The 18,799-nt window shown below is 48.1% G+C and overlaps 2 protein-coding genes across 2 annotated transcripts; both read left to right on the forward strand.

The window, feature by feature from the left end:
* On the forward strand, positions 1-13,418 carry sgpp1b (sphingosine-1-phosphate phosphatase 1b). Its single transcript, XM_084437877.1, has 3 exons — positions 1-1,150; positions 3,913-4,002; positions 9,764-13,418. The coding sequence occupies exons 1-3, from the start codon at positions 287-289 to the stop codon at positions 10,313-10,315; spliced, it is 1,506 nt and encodes a 501-aa protein (XP_084294003.1). The 5' UTR covers positions 1-286; the 3' UTR covers positions 10,316-13,418.
* A 3,328-nt stretch (positions 13,419-16,746) lies between these two features.
* On the forward strand, positions 16,747-18,018 carry wdr89 (WD repeat domain 89; the record flags this gene model as incomplete). Its single annotated transcript, XM_084437695.1, has 1 exon — positions 16,747-18,018. The coding sequence occupies one exon, from the start codon at positions 16,747-16,749 to the stop codon at positions 17,908-17,910; it is 1,164 nt and encodes a 387-aa protein (XP_084293821.1). The 3' UTR covers positions 17,911-18,018.
* Positions 18,019-18,799: the final 781 nt, after the last annotated feature.

Here is an 18,799-nt window from a genome sequence, read left to right on the forward strand (position 1 = left end):
CACCACTAGTCGCATCTGCGTTGGATCCTGTCAACCAGAATCTGTTCGGTTTACAACATTATCATCTGAAGGAAGACGGAATATCATCTGCGGTCGAAAGACATCTAGGTTTTTTTCCATTGCCACTGTTGGTGAGCGTGTTTATTTTATGCAACTCGCGATCAAGTGAGCACTTCTGCTATATATGCACGGGCTTCGTGAATGCTTAGCAGGCTAGCTAGCTAGCTTGTTGGTGTTAGCTAACAACATTGTATAGACAACGGGAGGTGCATCTTCAACGCAAATTATGGAAAAAGCGACAACATCGGGAATCGGAAAAATATTCTATTATCTGCAAGACCCGCACCATGTTGCCCGGTTCCAGCAGATCTGCGGGGTGCGCGGGACGTTTTCTAGAAACTCACCGGAGAGCAGAGAAACGGAGCGGACTCACTTGCAAAACAACGGCGCGCTGAACAGTCCCACCGGCGAGAGTGAGAAGAGCGCGGCTGTCAACGAATGCGGGGAAGGGGAGAGGATAGAGGGTCTTCGGCAGAGGACAGTCACCTCCGCCGGGAACTCTCTGAAACTGGACGAAGTTGAAAACGTCTCTCATAACGGGGCAGCGGTTATTCCCGCCGGGGATGTGAGGCTGGAGCAGCGCGGCACTAGCGGTTACTCGAGCGAAACCGGAGGTCGGGACCCCGTTGAAAACTGTGCAAAGAACGTCAGCGGGTCCGGGGTGGACTGCACCCCGCAGGAGACGGTCGGTGAGGACCCCGGTGCCCCCCGGAGCACACTGAAGCCCCTGCGTAAGAACTCACTGACAGGTGACGTGGGGCAGGAGTTCCTCATCGAGAACAAGTTGTTGTTCTATCTGTTCACCTTCGGAACCGAACTGGGGAACGAGCTGTTTAATATCACGTTTTTCCCATTCTTATTGTGGAACGTGGACGCCTATGTCGGCCGGAAACTTATCATCGTCTGGGTTTGGGTCATGTACCTCGGTCAGTCCACCAAAGATGTGATCCGCTGGCCTAGGCCAGCCTCGCCGCCCGTGGTCAAGGTGGAGATGTTCTACAACTCTGAGTACAGCATGCCCTCCACGCACGCCATGTCGGGCACCGCCATCCCCTTCTCGCTGTTCCTGCTGACCTACGGGCGTTGGGAGGTAACCTTATCTGCTATGTGTTATCAGCAGGGCTTTTTCAGTTAGGAGAAAAAGGAAGTACACACGAAACCGTTTCCCAGATATGAAACCATTTCCCCTCATGACGGGGTCTCCTCTACAGGGAGTTAAGTTTCACAATGAACAGAATCGAAAGTTATCGTGGCAAGCGGTCAGGTCCTGACAGTGACACTAAATTTCATCCATCAGAAAGCAAGTGCTAGCACCCAGCTCTAGAGCCACGAAGACAGTTCTGATTGCCTGTCCATATGGCCTCTTACTCCTCATACTTCCCAGTCCCGTCTGGAATATAGATCTTCTTGACACAATGCCATTTGAATCACGTCAGGAGAGTGAAGGCGAGGGATTGGTGTATAATCTTCTTGGTGCATATTATCTCTGTGTCCGCCTGCGCGGTCTGGGAGATGACAGGGGAACCCCCCTCCTGCAGGGCTCCAGATAAGCCACCGAGCGCTGCTGACTGCTCCAGTAGCAGAACGCGGCGATGGGCTCCCTCCCACTGTCTGCTTCGGACTTGGCTCACGACGACAGCCATCTCAATATCAGCCACAAACCCCAGAATATTGATTTGGTGCTCGCAGGCCCCATCATGCTGCCCGAACATTATTCAACACTGTTGAGAATAACTTCAACAATCCTATGTGGTCTAGAAAGAGTAGAAACGTTAAGGGCAGTATTTTATTCATCTAGGGCAAATTACTGTTAACCTGCTGTTAACCAAAACCAAAACTAAAAACTAAATAAAAAGTAGCCTGAAATTGTAGCCTTTCTTGCCATCCCACAGTTGTACTATGAGCGAACTCACTCACCTCCCAACACAGCTGTCAGAACAGATGTGGGAGGTGCGTGCAGCAGGGTGTGTCCCCCTGGCTCCCTCCTGCTTGCCGTTGTCATGTGGAATGCATGCCGCCGACTTGCCTGATCAGAGCAAACGTTTTCTTTCCCCTCCTCTCTCCAACCAGAAACAGTTATTAGAGACAGATGTTTATATGAGGACTCCTGAGAGGGAGAGGCAGGCTAGGACAGCTTAGAGAAACATTTCCCAGGGCTGTGGGCCTACGTGTGTCTGTGTCTGTGTATGTGTGTGTGTGTGTGTGTGTGTGTGTGTGTGTGTGTGTGTGTGTGTGTGTGTGTGTGTGTGTGTGTGTGTGTGTGTGTGGTGAGTATTCCCCATGGTTCAACCATAACATACAAAGTTCAGAGATGTGCTTCATTTCGCAACAAAGTGCGTTTCGCTTCTAGGAGCGGGACAGAATCTACGGGTCTGTCTGTGCCAGAAGTCAAGACTAAAGACTAGGTCTATACGTCGAAAATTAGAATTGAGTGAACTGGGTGATCCACCAATAGACTGTTGTCCGCTTAATGACTAGTGGGCACCGGGGGCAGCGAACCGCACGCCGCACACAACCATAAGGCTTTGCGCGAGCTGACCGCGCAGTGCGTACGGCATCGTCGTAAAGCCATGCGCGAGCCGACCGCGTGATCGGCGCAGCCGAGGAGCTGTGGCCGCGGGAGCGCCGCCAGAACGAGCATGCGAACATGGCTGTGGCAGCGGCCCCCCCCCCCACATAGAGGCTCCGTGTTTACCCAGGACCGAGGGCTGTTTGGACAGTGGAATTCACAAAGTCTAACTGTTTCCTCAACCTCGAACTAACCCCCCCCTCCCCACCATCCAGCCCCCTGATCTAGTCTCCCTACTAGTCCCGCCCTACACACGCACACACACACACACACACACCACCACACACTGAACCCCAGAACAATGCAGGACAGGGTAAATATACAAATGTGTGTGACGTCTATTTGTCTGGTCTACCCACACAATGAGTAGCCTCTCTCTCTGTCTCTCAGTCTATTGTCTGTCAGGCCATCAGAGACATTCTACGCTGGCTAGACGGGTGATGAAGAGTGACCCTCTGCTGCATTGTGGGGGATCACCCTCCATGTCTCTATCTACTTGTGTTCGGGGACATGCCCCACAATCTGTATTGAGCTGGTGATACAAAGCTTCCACGAGTTAGAGGATGTCTTTAGGAATCCGACGAGAAGTCGTGATGATTAACATGACGTGTGTAGTCGGGCTCCAATGGGCTTAGCATCTAATTCCTTGATGATTGTGTTGTGCTGTTTAATGCACAGCTACGCCTAATATTTGAAGCGCGACTGTGAAAGCGTGCTGTTTATCGCTACGCTGCAGAGCCAGTGCACGTCTATCTGTGCCGTTGGCGTACTGTCACCACAGCATCCCTGTGTGTGTGTGGGTGTTACGTTAGGCCTCAGTGAATTCCGTTTCCTCCCCAGGTCTCCGTGCTGTCAGAGGCGCGGGGGAGGGGGAAAGCGGGGGAGGTTTAATTCGATTCTGTGCTGTGGGAGAGGAAATGTGAGCTATCTCCAAACACTGGAGCCCTGACGGAGAGAGGGAACAAAAGGCTTTTACACAGCGTGCGACCTCAGCGGTCCCGTCCCGTCCCCCACCCCCCCAACCAAACCCCTCGCTCGCACTCTCTCTAATCAGCTGAGGAAATGACTAAAGGCCATATGTCGCCCTCCATCAAAAATGAATCCTTGTGTGTTTGTGCAAGTGTGCTCCATTGAGTACAACGCCTTATCTTAGCGTAGCCAATAGGCCTACATTAAAATATTCATATCAAGCATTCAGAATGTTATCTAGTGTACTGGCCTGTAGTTTGGGGGCTCGTGTGGGTGACGTCCTAGGCTAACTGTGTTTTTCTCTCTCTTCACAGTACTCTTTTGGGCTAGGCCTCACCCTGGCGCTGTGCTGGAGCATCCTGGTCTGCGTCAGCCGCATCTACATGGGCATGCATTCCATCCTGGTAAGTCTACATCAAGGCGACGCTGCCTACGCCGTTGTGCGTTGCCGCCGTTCGCTACCAGACCATCAAGTCAGGTGCTAGTAGCCACCGATCGCCCTGTCAGGACAGCCCGGAGGTGTGTTGATACCCTAACCTCAGTGAAACACTATCTAAACGGTAATGACACCTTGCTGTTCTCCTCTCTGTGCTAGACGCTGGGTCTGGTGTCTCCGTGGGAGGGGGCGGGGGAGGGGGCGGGGTTATGGAGCTGCTGTTGTTCCATGGCCGTGGGAGCCCGGTGCTCTCTGGCGGGTCAGGTGATTATTGGCAGAGGGCTTATCAGATTGGCAGAGGGCGTTTCTCGTCGGAAGGCTAGGATATGCTTGTGAAGCGACGGGCTCGTGCTCTAGGAGCTGAGCCCCCGCCTTGTGACACCGAGGAGGTCCGACCGCACAGACACAGTCCCTCTCCCTCTCCTCAACCGCTTCCAGCTGTCCACGACAAGACGCGTGGGCCGTAAATAGGGATTGTTATGAACATAACATATAATCTACGCCTCTGCCCGGTCATCGTCTTTGACATTCAGTGGCGAAAGTGTGGGTCTCTCTCCTCCGGGAGCAAGCGCAGCAGAGCTAGATGTTATTATCCTGATTGGGCTTGTTATCGTGCCCTCTGCACAGATGTAGGGCCGCGCGGCAAACATGGCGGCTCTCTTCCTGTTCCTGTCATTGTCCCAGCGTTGCCGCCCTCTCTCGCAGGCAGCCGACCTGATTCAACTTGCCCCGGCCTGGCGTTAAGCCTGAGTGAATTACAGTACTGTACCTTTGGCAGACTTGTTTAGTCTGCTGCAGGGCTTTGGGCAGACGGGAACAGACAGTCGTCAGTCGTCTTTGTGTCCTCCTCAGGTTTTACTGCGCCCGCAAAATCACTGCCAGTCACTGTTCTGTTGGACAATGTTATCCTAGGTACCATAATCATCATTTCTTCTAAATACATTGAAAGCAATATGTATTTTATTTTGTATGTTTTTTTTTTTTTGCTTTTTGGGGTGAAGACTACTACTTAAAAAAGGAGTTTTTGAACCTTTTCGTTCTGGAACGTTGTCCTCTGTTATGTAAGGCACTACACGGCCGAGCTGTCGCAGCTCAACGGGAGACCAGGAGAGATGAGACGGCCTGTTCTAATATGCATCCCCCTGCTGGTGTGTAATACTAGGTTGAAACCCAGCTCCAGACACACACACACGCACACACACACACACACACACGCACAAACGCGAGTGGCCGGCATGTTTGGATGTTGGCTGTGTTGACGACTGAGGACTGGCATGTGCAGTCCTGTGTCCCTTTCCAGAAACCTCTTTCGTTCCGCTCCGAGGGCTAACTTTGCTCATTGGCGATGATGTCATTGGCCTGGCTGCGGTGTTGCGTTTGACTGTCGGTCGTCAGGGTGACGGTTACTGCGGTAATGCCTGTATCATGTCACGGGAGGGCTAGGCTGATGGGGTGACACCAAGAACACTGACTCGGTTACACAGAACCTCCCCAGGCACCCACCCAGAACCAGGCCAAGACCCAGCCAGCAGTCCGGCCCTCCCCTCTCCTATCCTCCTCTCCACCCCTCCCGTCTCCTATCCTCCTCTCCCCCCTCCCCTCCCCTATCCTCCTCTCCACCCCTCCCCTCTCATATCCTCCACCCCTCCCGTCTCCTGTCCTCCTCTCCTCCCCTCTCCTATCCTCCTCTCCACCTCTCCCCTCCCCTATCCTCCTCTCCACCTCTCCTCTCTCCTGTCCTCCTCTCCACCCCTCCCCTCTCCTGTCCTCCTCTCCACCCCTCCCCTATCCTCCTCTCCACCCCTCCCCTCCCCTCTCCTATCCTCCTTTATAGCCAGACTACTCACAGAGTCACTCGTGTGCTCCATCGATTTGTGTCTATACAAGCTCATTTCCAGTCTGTAGTAAGGCAGCTCTAGACGCTGCTAATGGGGCTTCGTGCTGTGTCTGGGGTACGCCATTTCAGACGCTGGTTGTGGGAGCTGTGCTGTCGAACATCCATTTGTGGTCTTGTGTTGCACGGTTTGGCTCTGGACCAGCTCATAACGGCACAGAGTCCTTTGAAACGCCCACCCGCCTCCCCTCTTTGTCTCAGAAGAATGCTTTGTAACCTGAAGGAGTTCTTGTGTTCTGTACTGTACTGTACTGTACTGTAGGTCCCGGGTGTCTCCGGCGTGTAGCACGCTAACAAGGGCTTATTCTCCAGGCCTGTGTCACATTCAGACAGGGATATCTCATCTGAACTAATGAGGCCGGATAGCTAATCCTATTAAGTCATTAGGGATTTCAGAGTTAGCCCAAAACAAGAGCAGAGGTTAATGGGGCGTTCAGGACATGCCGCTGGTTGTCCATCTTTGTTCTCAGGCTTTTTAAGCAGCATTGTTCAAGGTACTATTTTTTGCTATATTCAGACAAGGGAACCATCGTAGAGACTGACTACAGATTTACTAACAAACACGGCAACTTTTCAGAGTTGTTTTATTTCTCGTCATCCAGTGACACACAGCACACGTGCAATGGGCGACACAGAACACACACACAAACACACACACACACGCTGAAGCGGTCGCCGATGAAATTTGTCCTCTGCATTTCTCCCATCCAAGCTGTCCTCCAGGGGCAGCCAGGAGCAGTCATCGTTCCAATTCCAAGTGCTCAGTCCAAGTCCTGGTCAGGGACAGGACTGAAGAGCATCTGTACTTCTTCATATTTTTCATGTTCTATGTCCACATTCTATGTGGAGGGAACCCGAGTGATCAAGGGGAGAACATGCAAACTCCACACGAAAGGCCCAGGCCCTTTTGATCCCCCTGCCGGCAGCCCCAGAGACAGCCTCGTCTCTCACATAGCCCTTTTCCACCAAAGGAACTCTGGTTTGTGAACCGGTTCGTTTCAAAATTCCTGGAACCTTGGTTCTGTCCAGAGAACGGGCCCGCGTTTCGACCAGTTTTGAGCCGAACCGTTGTACGTCAGCCCACGCCCATGATGTCGTCATGGTTCGCACTGAAAAACCTACTATTTTGTGGTGCTGGTTCGGAACCAGCTTTCGGGTTCCCGAACTCATTTCTTTTTGGTCGAAATGCTCGGAACCATTCAAAATTAGGTTCGCAAACCGGTTCCCTCTTGGTGGAAAAGGCCTAACAGTGCTTCACGGTAAAACATTACAAAGACATTGACTCGATAAGGACATGATCTGATAAGGAGGTGATGAACTGTAGTGCCCCTGTTATATATTATTCCTGCTCCTTTTCCTTGAGTGTAAGGAACTGAACCTTTGGACCAGATAATCCAGGAACTGTCCAATTTCCCCCTTACCTCACTGTAAGTGGTTCTGGGTAAAGTAAGTCATGCCATGGCCTGTTTCATCGTAGGAGATTGTGATACTGTGTCATGCACAAGTGGTCTTTGAACGAGCACAGCGATAAACTTCTTTCTGTTTATCCATTCTGGAAATTCCAGAATAATCTAATCTTGTATTTTTCCAACTGCTACTGATGTAAGTGTTGGATGCTAGTACCAACCCTTGCTGAGCGGGTTAGAATTCTACATGGCGGTAACAATGAGTCATGAGTGCATTGCCCTGTTAGCAGTGAAAATGGAAGCTTCCCTCACATGGTGTACCTGCGACCTGCGACCTGCCCTCTGGACTGTGCAGCGGTGTGGAGTTCTGAGGCTCCCGGTGATAGGAGCAAGGGCCTCTGCGGTGGTTGGAACATGTGAACTCAATCCTTCAGTCTGCCGACACGTGACCTTTCCTCGGTGTGGACTAGGAAGGGATGTCCCGTGTCTGTGTTGGACAGATGCAGGCCACGGTGGGTTAATGACTAACTGAACGCCACCATGGGAGCAATGGCTTGGAAGAAGTGTGAATGGTTGATTGCACTTTGCAGTTTGTACTGCTGGGTGTCTCGTGCTCATTTGCACATGGACACACTGTTTAGACGTGTCCTACAGTAACATGCTGCTTATTCCTATGAACAGAACAGCACACGCTAATAGAGCACCTGAATGAAGACAGTAGGCCGCTAGCGTGTGTGTTTTCACAAGCTAGATAACTTGGCTTATCAAGTAGGCTATCGATAGCCAAGGACACTGATTTATCCAATAACGATGTTTGCTTGATAGCTAGCAAGTTAAGATAAAAGCACAAATATAACATCCTTAAGCAAACTAGCTAGATAATGTTATTGATAATGTCATCTTATGAAAGCTAGATTCAAGATTTCTTCATTGTTATGTCCTACACACAAGTATAAGGGAATAAAATGCTTGGGTTCTGGCTCCTCAGCCTTGAAACAAGGCTTTATTTGGCACTCTGACCGTTGTATACTGTAGCTCCTGGATGGAGGGAAGCTCACATCCACTGATGCGTTGGGCAGTCTGCACTATCCTCTGCAGCGCTGTGCGGCTGAGGGCAGAGCAGTTTCCCAAACCATGCTGCGATGTTCCCAGTCAGGATGCTCTCAGTTGTGCCTCTGTAGAAGGCACGTAGGATCTTGGGTCCCATGCCAAACTTTTTCACTCGTCTGAGAGGGGAAAGAGGCGTTGTTGTGCCTTTTACGCCACATGGTCGGTGTGCACGTTGAAGATTAGGTCGTCAATGATATGGACACAGAGGAACTTTGTAGTTTCTGACTCTCTCTACAGTGGACCCACTGATGGTGATGGGGTCTCTAGCCTCTCCAAGATGTCTAGCCTCTCCAGCCTCTAACGTTAGCTAGCTAGCTAAATGACCTGGATAGGGGAGTGGTTATCCTTCTGCGACTCACTAGAGAACATTCTCAACCGGTGGAAAATAGGACGAAAAATATAATATTTCATATTTTCATTGTGTTTATCCAATGCCCTCTTTTGCAAATATATAAAAACCTCAATGTTATTCCTTTACAGAATGGGTGAAGACTTGTGCTTTACTGAATGGATGTAAAAGTTTCGCATCTTTATACTGTACAACTCAAATCTCAAAACAAACCGATCACACGGTTCTATGGAGAGCGAGGACTACGTGCTCGACACACATGTTGGAGCTTCGGTATCTCATGTAACATCACGATTACCAGATGAACTCGTCATTCCATGCATTTTTCAAATTGGTGAATGTTTTGTTTGCAATGTGCCAAAACATTATCACTCACAAGGAAGAAAAAGGGTAAGATATTGACTTGATAATTGGACTGAAGGAGACACAGCAGGAGAGCGTTCTGGTAGGGGAGGTGAGGGAGAGATGAGAACACCCACAGTTACATAACAGGGCACAATAATAATGTGAGACGGTCATATTTCTTTCATGAAAGGCTCGCATAGCCTAATTTAAGAGAATCACAACTTTGAATGGTCAATATACTGTAGCACTCAAACCCCTGCTCTGAATGAACTAATATTCACACAGGAATATCAGGAAAGGTCTAGAAGTTAATGTTAGGATTTGAAATTCAGTGTGCGTGTGTACGTGTGTGTGTGTGTGTGCATCTAAACACACACAAGAACAGGGAAGTCATTCTTGGTACCGTACATCTTATTGAGAATCTGCCCAGTTGACCTGTAGCCTGAATGTCCCACGAGGCGGGGAGGGGTCACTGTCCTGCTTAGCTATCTTCCTGTTTTCCAACAACAGAAATCCTCCAAACACAATCAGCTCGCGTCTGTTTGTCCTGTGGTAAAATGAAGAAATCAAAAGTTCTTTGTTGTTTTGCGTCACTAATGCACTTTGCCTGTTGCTTGGTTTCCAGGACGTCATCGCTGGTTTCCTGTACAGTGTCCTGATCCTGGTGGTGTTCCAGCCGGCGTTGGACGTGATCGACAACTTCAACCTGACGTTCCCCTACGCTCCGCTCATGATCATCACCCTCCACGTGGGCATGGGCCTCTTCTCCTTCACCCTGGACACCTGGAGCACCTCCCGAGGCGACACGGCCATGATCCTGGGCACGGGCGCCGGCGTGGCCCTGGCCTCCCACCTCAACCACCGCCTGGGCCTGATGCCCGACCTGCCCCCGTCCCAGCTGCCCCTGCCCGCCCCAGCGCTCAGCGCCACCCTGGTGGCCGTGGCCGCGCTGAGGCTGCTGCTGGGCGTGCTGGTGCTGCTGGCCACGCGCGCCGCCATGAAGGCTGTCACCATCCCGCTGGTGTGCCGCCTGTCCGGGGTGCCCGGCGGGGATGTGAGGAAGGCCCGCCAGCACATGGAGGTGGAGCTGCCCTACAGGTACATCGTCTACGGGACGGTGGGCTTCAACACGCTCTTCCTGGTGCCTCTGCTCTTCAGCTACCTGCAGCTCTCCTGATCGGAAGGCCCCGTCCTCAGCACCTCCTGGTCCCGGACTCCCCCTCCCCGGACCCCCGATCCTGCATGGTGCCCATGGGAGCACGCTCCTCCTTCACAAGCAGAAAGACTGACCCATCTAAGCCACCCCACCCTCTTCCCAGTCAGCTGGGACCGCTGACCCCCTCAAGCATGGACCTCAAGTGACTGAATCATCCTGATGCCACTGATCTCAACTTGCTCTAAACGACCCACTGTATTGCTGTGGTAGAACGCCGTGTTCAGGATTTGACCCGTTTCGATTTGACTCCACGTTCTCATGGGTTCCAAGCAGGGTCAGTTACAGTATGGATAAAACAGTCACAGTGATTATATTCGACTTACTTGTCATTCCCACAAGTAAGTCGATAATGCATTTGTCTGAGTATTTATTACAAATAACTTCTCTCTTTGATCTTTAAATGAAAACATAACCTGACAAAATCCAGTGTGAGTCCTGGTTTTGATCCCATCTATTTTTTCTAAAGGGCTATTTTTCTTTCTTTCTTTTATTTCTTAATCTTAGTTTAGAGAAGGTTCTTCTTTTTATTATAATTTTTAGATGAGTTTTTACTGTGGACTGACGGGAGAAAAGCCATGACTGGGCACATATGACACTGAAGCGTTGGTTTGACACTGTGGTATATGTACAATATGTAGATGAGATAGTAGCCCAGGGCCGTGTTAAGTGTTTCTACGGGGCGTCGGGGTGTTGGAAAGCTGTGTAGCCGACTTGAAGTGGTCTCACTCACTCCTGTACCGCCCGGCCACGCCACCCACCTGTGAGAGAAGAGTCCTACCATGTGACCGGCAGAGGAGAGGGGAGCCTGACAGCTGCGCAATAAATAGGTATAGTCTCTAAAGCCTCTGATGATTTTAGACATATTCATTCTTTGAGGAATTTGACATCTATCTAGCTCGTTATCCTCTTCTTATCTTCCAGCTGTTCTGTAATGAGTGGTTCAAACCTTCAGTCTTCCTCCCTCATTCTGCTGGCGCCGCACTCTAACACAGACCCAACGTTCTCCCGACCTCGCTACCTACTGTACTTCCCCTCTGTGTTTCTGTCTATAAATGGACCATGCAGTGCACTGGCTATTGTCAGGCTGCTTTCGACAAGAGACAGGACTGTGTCCTATGACGTGTTCCTACTGTAGATCTCTAACCAGAGGTGACCGAGGCTTTTACTGCTTTGATGTGGTACATTAAGTGTACTGTGTCAGAACAGCCCGATTTAATGACTTTAAGAATGCCTCTCTGTCCACCAGCAGACAGGAAACTAATTCACAGGTTGCATATGCTGTGGTGTACAGGTGGTTAATGGCTATACTGTACATAGTAGTGTATTTGGCTTTGAAGCAAGACAGGACTGGATTCATTGCCATTTAAGCAGCATGCATATATTTGTGAGTAAGGGCCAAGAATGTCCCTAGACCAACTATTAAAACAACAGTCTTGCCAAATAGTGGCATATAGGCTTCAAAAGGAAGTCCTATATTTCAGTGATATAGATTGTAGATAGTTTGTAGATGTAGATGGTACTGTCCTAATAGAAATGCACTGTTCCCAGAATGCACTGTCCCTTTATGTTCTGTTCTGTGTGTTGCCCTGTTGACTGGAGGAGGTAGATGCAGCTGTGTCTGTTATGTCCTTATGTCACATCCTGTGGCCTTGTCTTATACACAAGTGTGTAGAAGGGTTTTTGTGCATTATTTATCCCCCTTCGTTTCACTGAAAAGGAAGGTTAGTGTTATGTGTTTGGGAATCGGAAGAACTTTGAGTCCAATGATTGGACATATTAGAGGCGCACCAATTTCTGATGATATCAAGTAAATAACATGTGGCGAGGGTGGTCTGTTTATTTAGCACAACCGATCATATTTATATCTTGGCAGGGAAGTCTCACTTCAGTTGGTGGACAGACAAGGAAATGGGATTGTTAAGATGGATAAAACCAAACTTCCTGATGCTAATGACTTATTTTGTTTCTATTGTGAGGGCTTCGTGTTGTCGAGAGAAATTTCACTTCACATTAATAGGTTCACCACCTGAAAACACTGTTATAGACATTGAACAGAAATGGCAGCGTAGGGTATATTGAAAAGATATTTTTGTCTATGGTTCATTGCGTGTCTGTGTTCTTTGTTGTAGCCTATTTAGTGTTGCTTTTCAAAAATGAATTTTTGATGTTTTCTGAGGTGTTCCTTCGATATTGTAAATCTCAGAATATGACTCTCCATATGGATGACCTCTGGTTATTTACATTTTGACCAAATAAAATGGTTTAATTGTCTAGCTGTATTGTAGCTTGTGGAACTGTTTTCTCAACACCCTAGTGCCTTTACTGTTGTTCAGGAAAGAGTTGGAAGGCTTCATGTTTTTGTAGTCTATGAATTTGAAAGTCATGAGGCATGTCAAAGTGCTAGTGGGTCCAACCTCTTTTAAATTCATTTTCATTCTGTTAAAAATGTTGTGTTGCCTTTGCACTTGTAACTGCGTAATAGTTTCACAGTCATTGCTACTCAAGTACTTTATTTAAACATTCAAAGTTTGATAGTCACCCTGTGACTTGAGTTACTTTTTACTATTTACTTATTTCAATCGCAAATAGTCTTTGATTTGATTTTTATTTCTTAATTTGTCCAATTGCATATAAGAATTTGCATGACAAAATCCTACAGAAGATATGTTGTTAAAGATGATTTTTGTCTTGGCTTCAATAAAGCTCCATGTCAAAGTGCTTGTTTTGCTCAAGTTGTCTTTCATAGACCAAAATAATTGTTTACTGAACTGTATGTTAAAACTAGTGATTTTTATGTGCAACTGAGATATGTTTTATGTTTATCGCCATCAGTTAACGGTGATCTACCCCAAATCAGTTGGAAATCTATATTTGATTAGATGTTATATTGACAGTAGTTCTCATACAGTATTTGTTCTATAGATGTAATTGCTAAGTTTTATCTAAGATTTGCTTTAAGTTGTTTGATCTATAAGTTTCAGTGGGGGAAAAAATCTAAACAATCAAAGAGACTTCTCCAGTACGTTATTTTTGAAATTATAAAACATTCAATAAAGATATAATTTTGGCCACTTCATAACTCTGGGTGGTTTTGTTTTGAAATACAGAAGTGTGTATGTCATAATTGCTTTTTAGGAGAATCCTCTCTGTGTACTTTCTCCACCCTCTCATCTCTAGTATGATGCACATACAGTAGTAGATGGCAATGAGGTATGTGCTGGTTTGTGCACCGTGAGTGACATTCAACAATGTTGTGGGGTTTTGCACAGCACACGGGACGTGCCCGGGGGCCAACCAAGTTCTTCTGTCCGTCTTCCCCAGTGACGGACAGCGTTAGTGATCTGTTGTTCTGTATGTTTTTCATATGGGGTTCTTTTTATGGTGGAAAACTGCCCCATTCAAGTTTCCAGACATTTTCAAAAACATATCAGGCCCTGGCGTAAGATCAGAAGCACTTTCCTCAGCAGAGGGGCATGTCCGTGCAGGCGAATGCATATGGGCTTTGGTCAACCATGATGAGTGTTTTTGGAACTTCCGGCCCTAGCCTGCCTGGGTCATCTGAACCAGAAGTCTGCTGTAGGCCATGTGCTACTAACTGCCTGCACAACAGTCTACAGTACACACACACACACACACACAAACACACACAAAGACACACACACACACACATTACACCTGATTGTATTTCATCTGGCAGTTGGAAGAGCACTGAGATCACCTTCTGTTTTCCTGACAATGACCGCCTTGTCACTGTATACTCAGTCTCCTCTCTCGGCCATCTGGTATTCTCTTACAAAAAACAAAAACCAGCCATTTCAGGAATGTTGAGTGAAATAAAATGCTCTCTTTCACCCTTAACGCTGTGTGTATGTGTGTGTGTGTGTGTGTGTGTGTGTGTGTGTGTGTGTGTGTGAGAGAGAGAGAGAGAGAGAGAGCAATGTGTGAGTGTGAACCTGCAGGTGTTGGTTTTCATGTGTGATGATTGTGCGCATGTGCTTACGCCACTTGTGCCTCAGGCTTCCCTGGAGTGCTCCAGGTGATATTTTAAAGTGGTCATCTCTCATTTTAGTCGGCCATCCATCTTTTATGAATGGTGATTTTGACTTTCTTCATTTATTTAATCAAACATTTCAAAAGATAAAATCTAGCTGCAAGCAGCAATAAGGGAAAAACAAATGCAACAATCGTATCAAATGCAACAACGGAAACACGCCATAGCCACATTTGAGCTATGTGGTTATTGATGTCAATGAAAATACAATGAAAATGCAATGGGGGTATTTTTGCACAAAAACGCTTATATCAAAATCAAAATTGAATCTGCCGATTTTGTGACAAATGAGTAAATTGTAGTAAGGATTCCATGACCTACTCATACAAAAAATATGAACCCCATTTGTTCATTCATTCAGCGCGTGCGAATGCGAGTAGAATTCCGCTCGGAGACCGCTACCGACTCGCCAGCAGAAATTCTCCAGCTGTTTAAAGGGCAATGCTCGTTTTTGACAACCTGGACCTTATTTACGACATATTATAAGAAGTTTGACTCACCGAGATCACTTTGGTGTAGTTCGGAGGCCTGTAGAAGAAATTTAAAATCCAGCGCGATCGTCCATGAATCGACAGTTGAGATTCCTCAACGCGAGGCATTGTAGTGGTTTTCAAATACGGGGTCTTTAGCCTCTGTAATATGATCTTTACACGCCTTTCCCCACTTGCTCCAGCACGCATGCGCACAGGCCAGCGCGCAGACTGGCCATTCTCCGGCTCACATTCTCTGCGCTACGATCGTTGTTGGTGCCGAGAATATTGTCGTCGTCATTCGTCAGCAACAATCCGATCGTAGCGCAGAGAATGTGAGCCGGAGAATAGCCAGTCTGCGCGCTGGCCTGTGCGCATGCGTGCTGGAGCAAGTGGGGAAAGGCGTGTAAAGATCATATTACAGAGGCTAAAGACCCCGTATTTGAAAACCACTACAATGCCTCGCGTTGAGGAATCTCAACTGTCGATTCATCCAATCTGATTGATGAAAACAACCGTTTAGCGGCCGAAAATAGATTTTGAGAAACTGCATTCTCGTTGCCCCGTCCACCGTCATTACATGGATATACTGGCTCGCGCTGGATTTTAAATTTCTTCTACAGGCCTCCGAACTACACCAAAGTGATCTCGGTGAGTCAAACTTCTTATAATATGTCGTAAATAAGGTCCAGGTTGTCAAAAACGAGCATTTCCCTTTAACAACGGTGCCCCTCTAGACACCCCCACGTAGAAACACTCCAGCGGATTGTTGCTCTGATTCCGATGGAGGACCAATATCTGTGTGCTATCTGGGAAAAGGTTGGAGTGAAAGGATGAACGTATGGAGGTTTGGGATACAGTCCCATAAAATCATCCCCTTCGGGTCTTGAATCCCGATTTCCTGGGTGGGAGTCCTATACTTTCACTGCTACCCTCCTTGTGCAGTGGAAATTGGAGAGTTGATTTTGGTGTCCTTCTTTATTTTGGTATGCTGGGATTTACTGCCTCTTTTGGTGCCAGCAGAGAAATGCAGGTCAACATTGACCGGAGTAAGGGAGGGAGGGAGGGACAACCCGACAAACGCTATCTATGGTTCTAGCTTACAGCCATGCACAAAAACAATCCGGTAGAAAGGATCTACTCCCACCTGGTGGTCAAATTGATAAAACAAATAATTTACGCTCTAAATTTTCAGTCAGTTCATTTCAGAATTTTAAAAAAAATAAAGGACGAGAGGTGTCATTTTGTAGGAATGAGGACCCCCTTCCCCCTGAATATACATTTGTCCAAATCTCGGAGAAACAGGCCCAGGCTGGTTCAAATGCGGAACTCATAGCTTGGAAGATATGTATTCCAATCGGATTGTAAACACAGTGACACAAGGCAGAACGCGTGCTTAAAAAAAATCGGTAAGTAACATTCAGAAGTAGTACGTGTGTACAAAATGTTGCGTATTATGTGAAAATCACATAATAAAAAGTTTTGGTTTCAAATGTCGTATTTTTAAATGCCCCGTGAATCTAAACGGGCTATGAGTGTTATTTTGTGAAGTGTTGTTTTTTGGGCATACACATGTTAGCCATAAATGTCTTAGGTTAGGGTTAGAGTTGGTTGGTTTTTGAAAGCAGAATTTCCCCAAACAAGATTCAGCGAGGCAATAATATCGGGCGTGTCTATTCTTACGGCCGCCGTGATTGTGAGGCGGTAGATAGGGCGCCGTAAGAATAGACGCCTTGTGTGAACAGCCTGCTAGTTCGTCATCATAGTCTGGGCCCGTGGGGTTGATTTGGCATGACAGCTTTATTTAGGATGCTGTGCTGATCAATGTTTGGCCCGTCCTGTAGGCAGTGGGCTACTCCCAGGGTGCGGCAATGGAGAATGTGGAGGAGAAGTTCAAAGCGCTGTCTCTGTTCCGCCGTGTCCAGCCAGAGGAGCCCACCTATCTGCTGGACCTGTCCCTTCAGACCGCCTCTGCTGCGGGTGTCCTGGCTGTGTGCTGCTCCAACCGCTCCATCCGTCTGCACTGTAAGGACAACCTCAGCCTGCTTGGAGAGTACCAGGGCCATGGTGGTTCGCTCTGTGGGGTGCGCTTCGCCCACTCCTCCCCTGACCTGCTCTTCTCAGGCTCAGCTGATGGGACGGTTAGGGCGTGGGATGTCCGCCGGCCCGGTACGGAGGCCGTGCAGGTGTTCAGGAGTGACCCGTCGCATCACTTCTGCAGCTTTGACCTGAGCTGTAGCGACGTCGTCCTGTGCGCTGGAACCGAGCAGGTGGATGATGACGACAGTTTTTTGGTTTTCTGGGACGGCCGCATGACCAGGGACAACGGCGGTGGGATCCTTGGGGTGTACTCTGAGTCTCATAGTGATGACATCACACAGGTGCGCTTTCACCCTCAGAATCAGGACCGCGTGGCCTCAGGCTCCACCGATGGTCTTGTGAATGTGTTTGACCTGAGCCTGGGTGCAGAGGAGGATGCCCTGCTGGCTACCTGCAACAGCGGCTCCTCTGCTAGCTCTGTATGCTGGGCAGGGAGGGACTTGAACCAGCTGCTGTGTCTCAGCCATGACGAGGGGCTCCACCTGTGGGACCTGGGCCAGCTGGACACCAACGAACCCCTCACTGTCTTCAGCACGCCTGACGCCCGGAGCGTGATGCCGCTCTCCGGCGGGGAACCCCTGGATTACCTGGTCAGTGGTGCTTGGCTGGAGGAGGCACAGCGCCTGCTGGTCGTGGGGGGTCAGAACAGCGGAGATCTCCATCTGTTGGAGTGCAGTGGTCGGGGCCTGCGTCTGCTGAAGTCCCTCCAGGGCGGACACTCTGCCACGGTCCGCTGCTTCCTGTGGGACCCGGTGGGGGAGGCCCTGCTCACTGGTGGAGAGGATGCTCAGCTTCTCCTGTGGAAACCTGGGGTGGAGGAGCTTATATCGGGGAAGAGGGACACCTTGAAGAGTGGCTCAGCATTGAAATTCAAATCTAGACTACATAAAAAGCATAGGTACAAGAGGGAGAAAAAGTGTGACACAGACAACTAATAATGGACATTGAAGATTGAGTTCAGTGCTGCAAGAACAAATACATCTCTATTAATGTTTCCTATAGAATTTACAATTTCATACCCAAATAAATAATTTCCTCTTGATACACCGAATTTAATTTTCTTAATAACTGAAATCTGGTTCTTGTTACTGCATCAACCTAATATCTTATGTAAATAGCACTTGATTAAATATGAATAAAGCAAAGGTTTTACAAGACAATGTTTTACACAAGTGCTTGTGTGCATTTGTGTGTGTGCTACTCACATGCAGTCCAAAAGGGGACTGGTCACCGACTAGGTGACAGGTTGACAGGTGTCACATATCACATTTGGCCTTGCTGTGTCCTGAGATGAATGTAGTGTACTGTACATGGTACTATACTGCAACATTGTAGTCAAAGGTAGAGGTATACACAGTACCCACTTCTTTATCAACACAGTATACTCCTCCCTTCGTATCCACCACTGATGTAAAAGCAGAACAATTTCTGTAATTAACTTGAACTTGTTAATGGTGGTTTGTGCGTTCATTAGTTTCACAGTTACAGCTGTCTCTTGTAAAGAGCACATTTATATTCTATACTTTTTTCAAAACGTTGGCACATTCAAGGTAAGGAAAAGTTATTTCTGAAAGTTGCTCATTCAATCCTCCACTTTGTAAACAACAGAAATAGTATCTCATTGTATTTCACAGGCATTGTGCATAATATACACACAATTACATATAGAAGATAATTTTGAATTTTGTCAAATGTGTTGCATGTGTTGACCCTGTGCTAATTGTGATCTCTGTAGGATACAATCATTCATGAGCAACTTTGGTTGGGGTGCAAAGTAAGAACTTGTGGTTCATAAACTGGAATTTCAAGAAATATCACACTTTG

This window comes from Borostomias antarcticus (assembly GCF_949987555.1).
Source record: "Borostomias antarcticus genome assembly, chromosome: 5".
In the NCBI taxonomy this organism is placed as follows: domain Eukaryota; kingdom Metazoa; phylum Chordata; class Actinopteri; order Stomiiformes; family Stomiidae; genus Borostomias; species Borostomias antarcticus.

What these genes read in the sequence shown, in the direction of transcription:
- sgpp1b (XM_084437877.1), top strand. Translation starts at nt 287, where the DNA reads ATGGAAAAAGCGACAACATCGGGAATCGGAAAAATATTCTATTATCTG. An exon ending in TGACCTACGGGCGTTGGGAG is followed by an intron (nt 1,151 to 3,912) that starts GTAACCTTATCT and finishes CTCTCTTCACAG; the next exon opens with TACTCTTTTGGGCTAGGCCT. An exon ending in TGGGCATGCATTCCATCCTG is followed by an intron (nt 4,003 to 9,763) that starts GTAAGTCTACAT and finishes CTTGGTTTCCAG; the next exon opens with GACGTCATCGCTGGTTTCCT.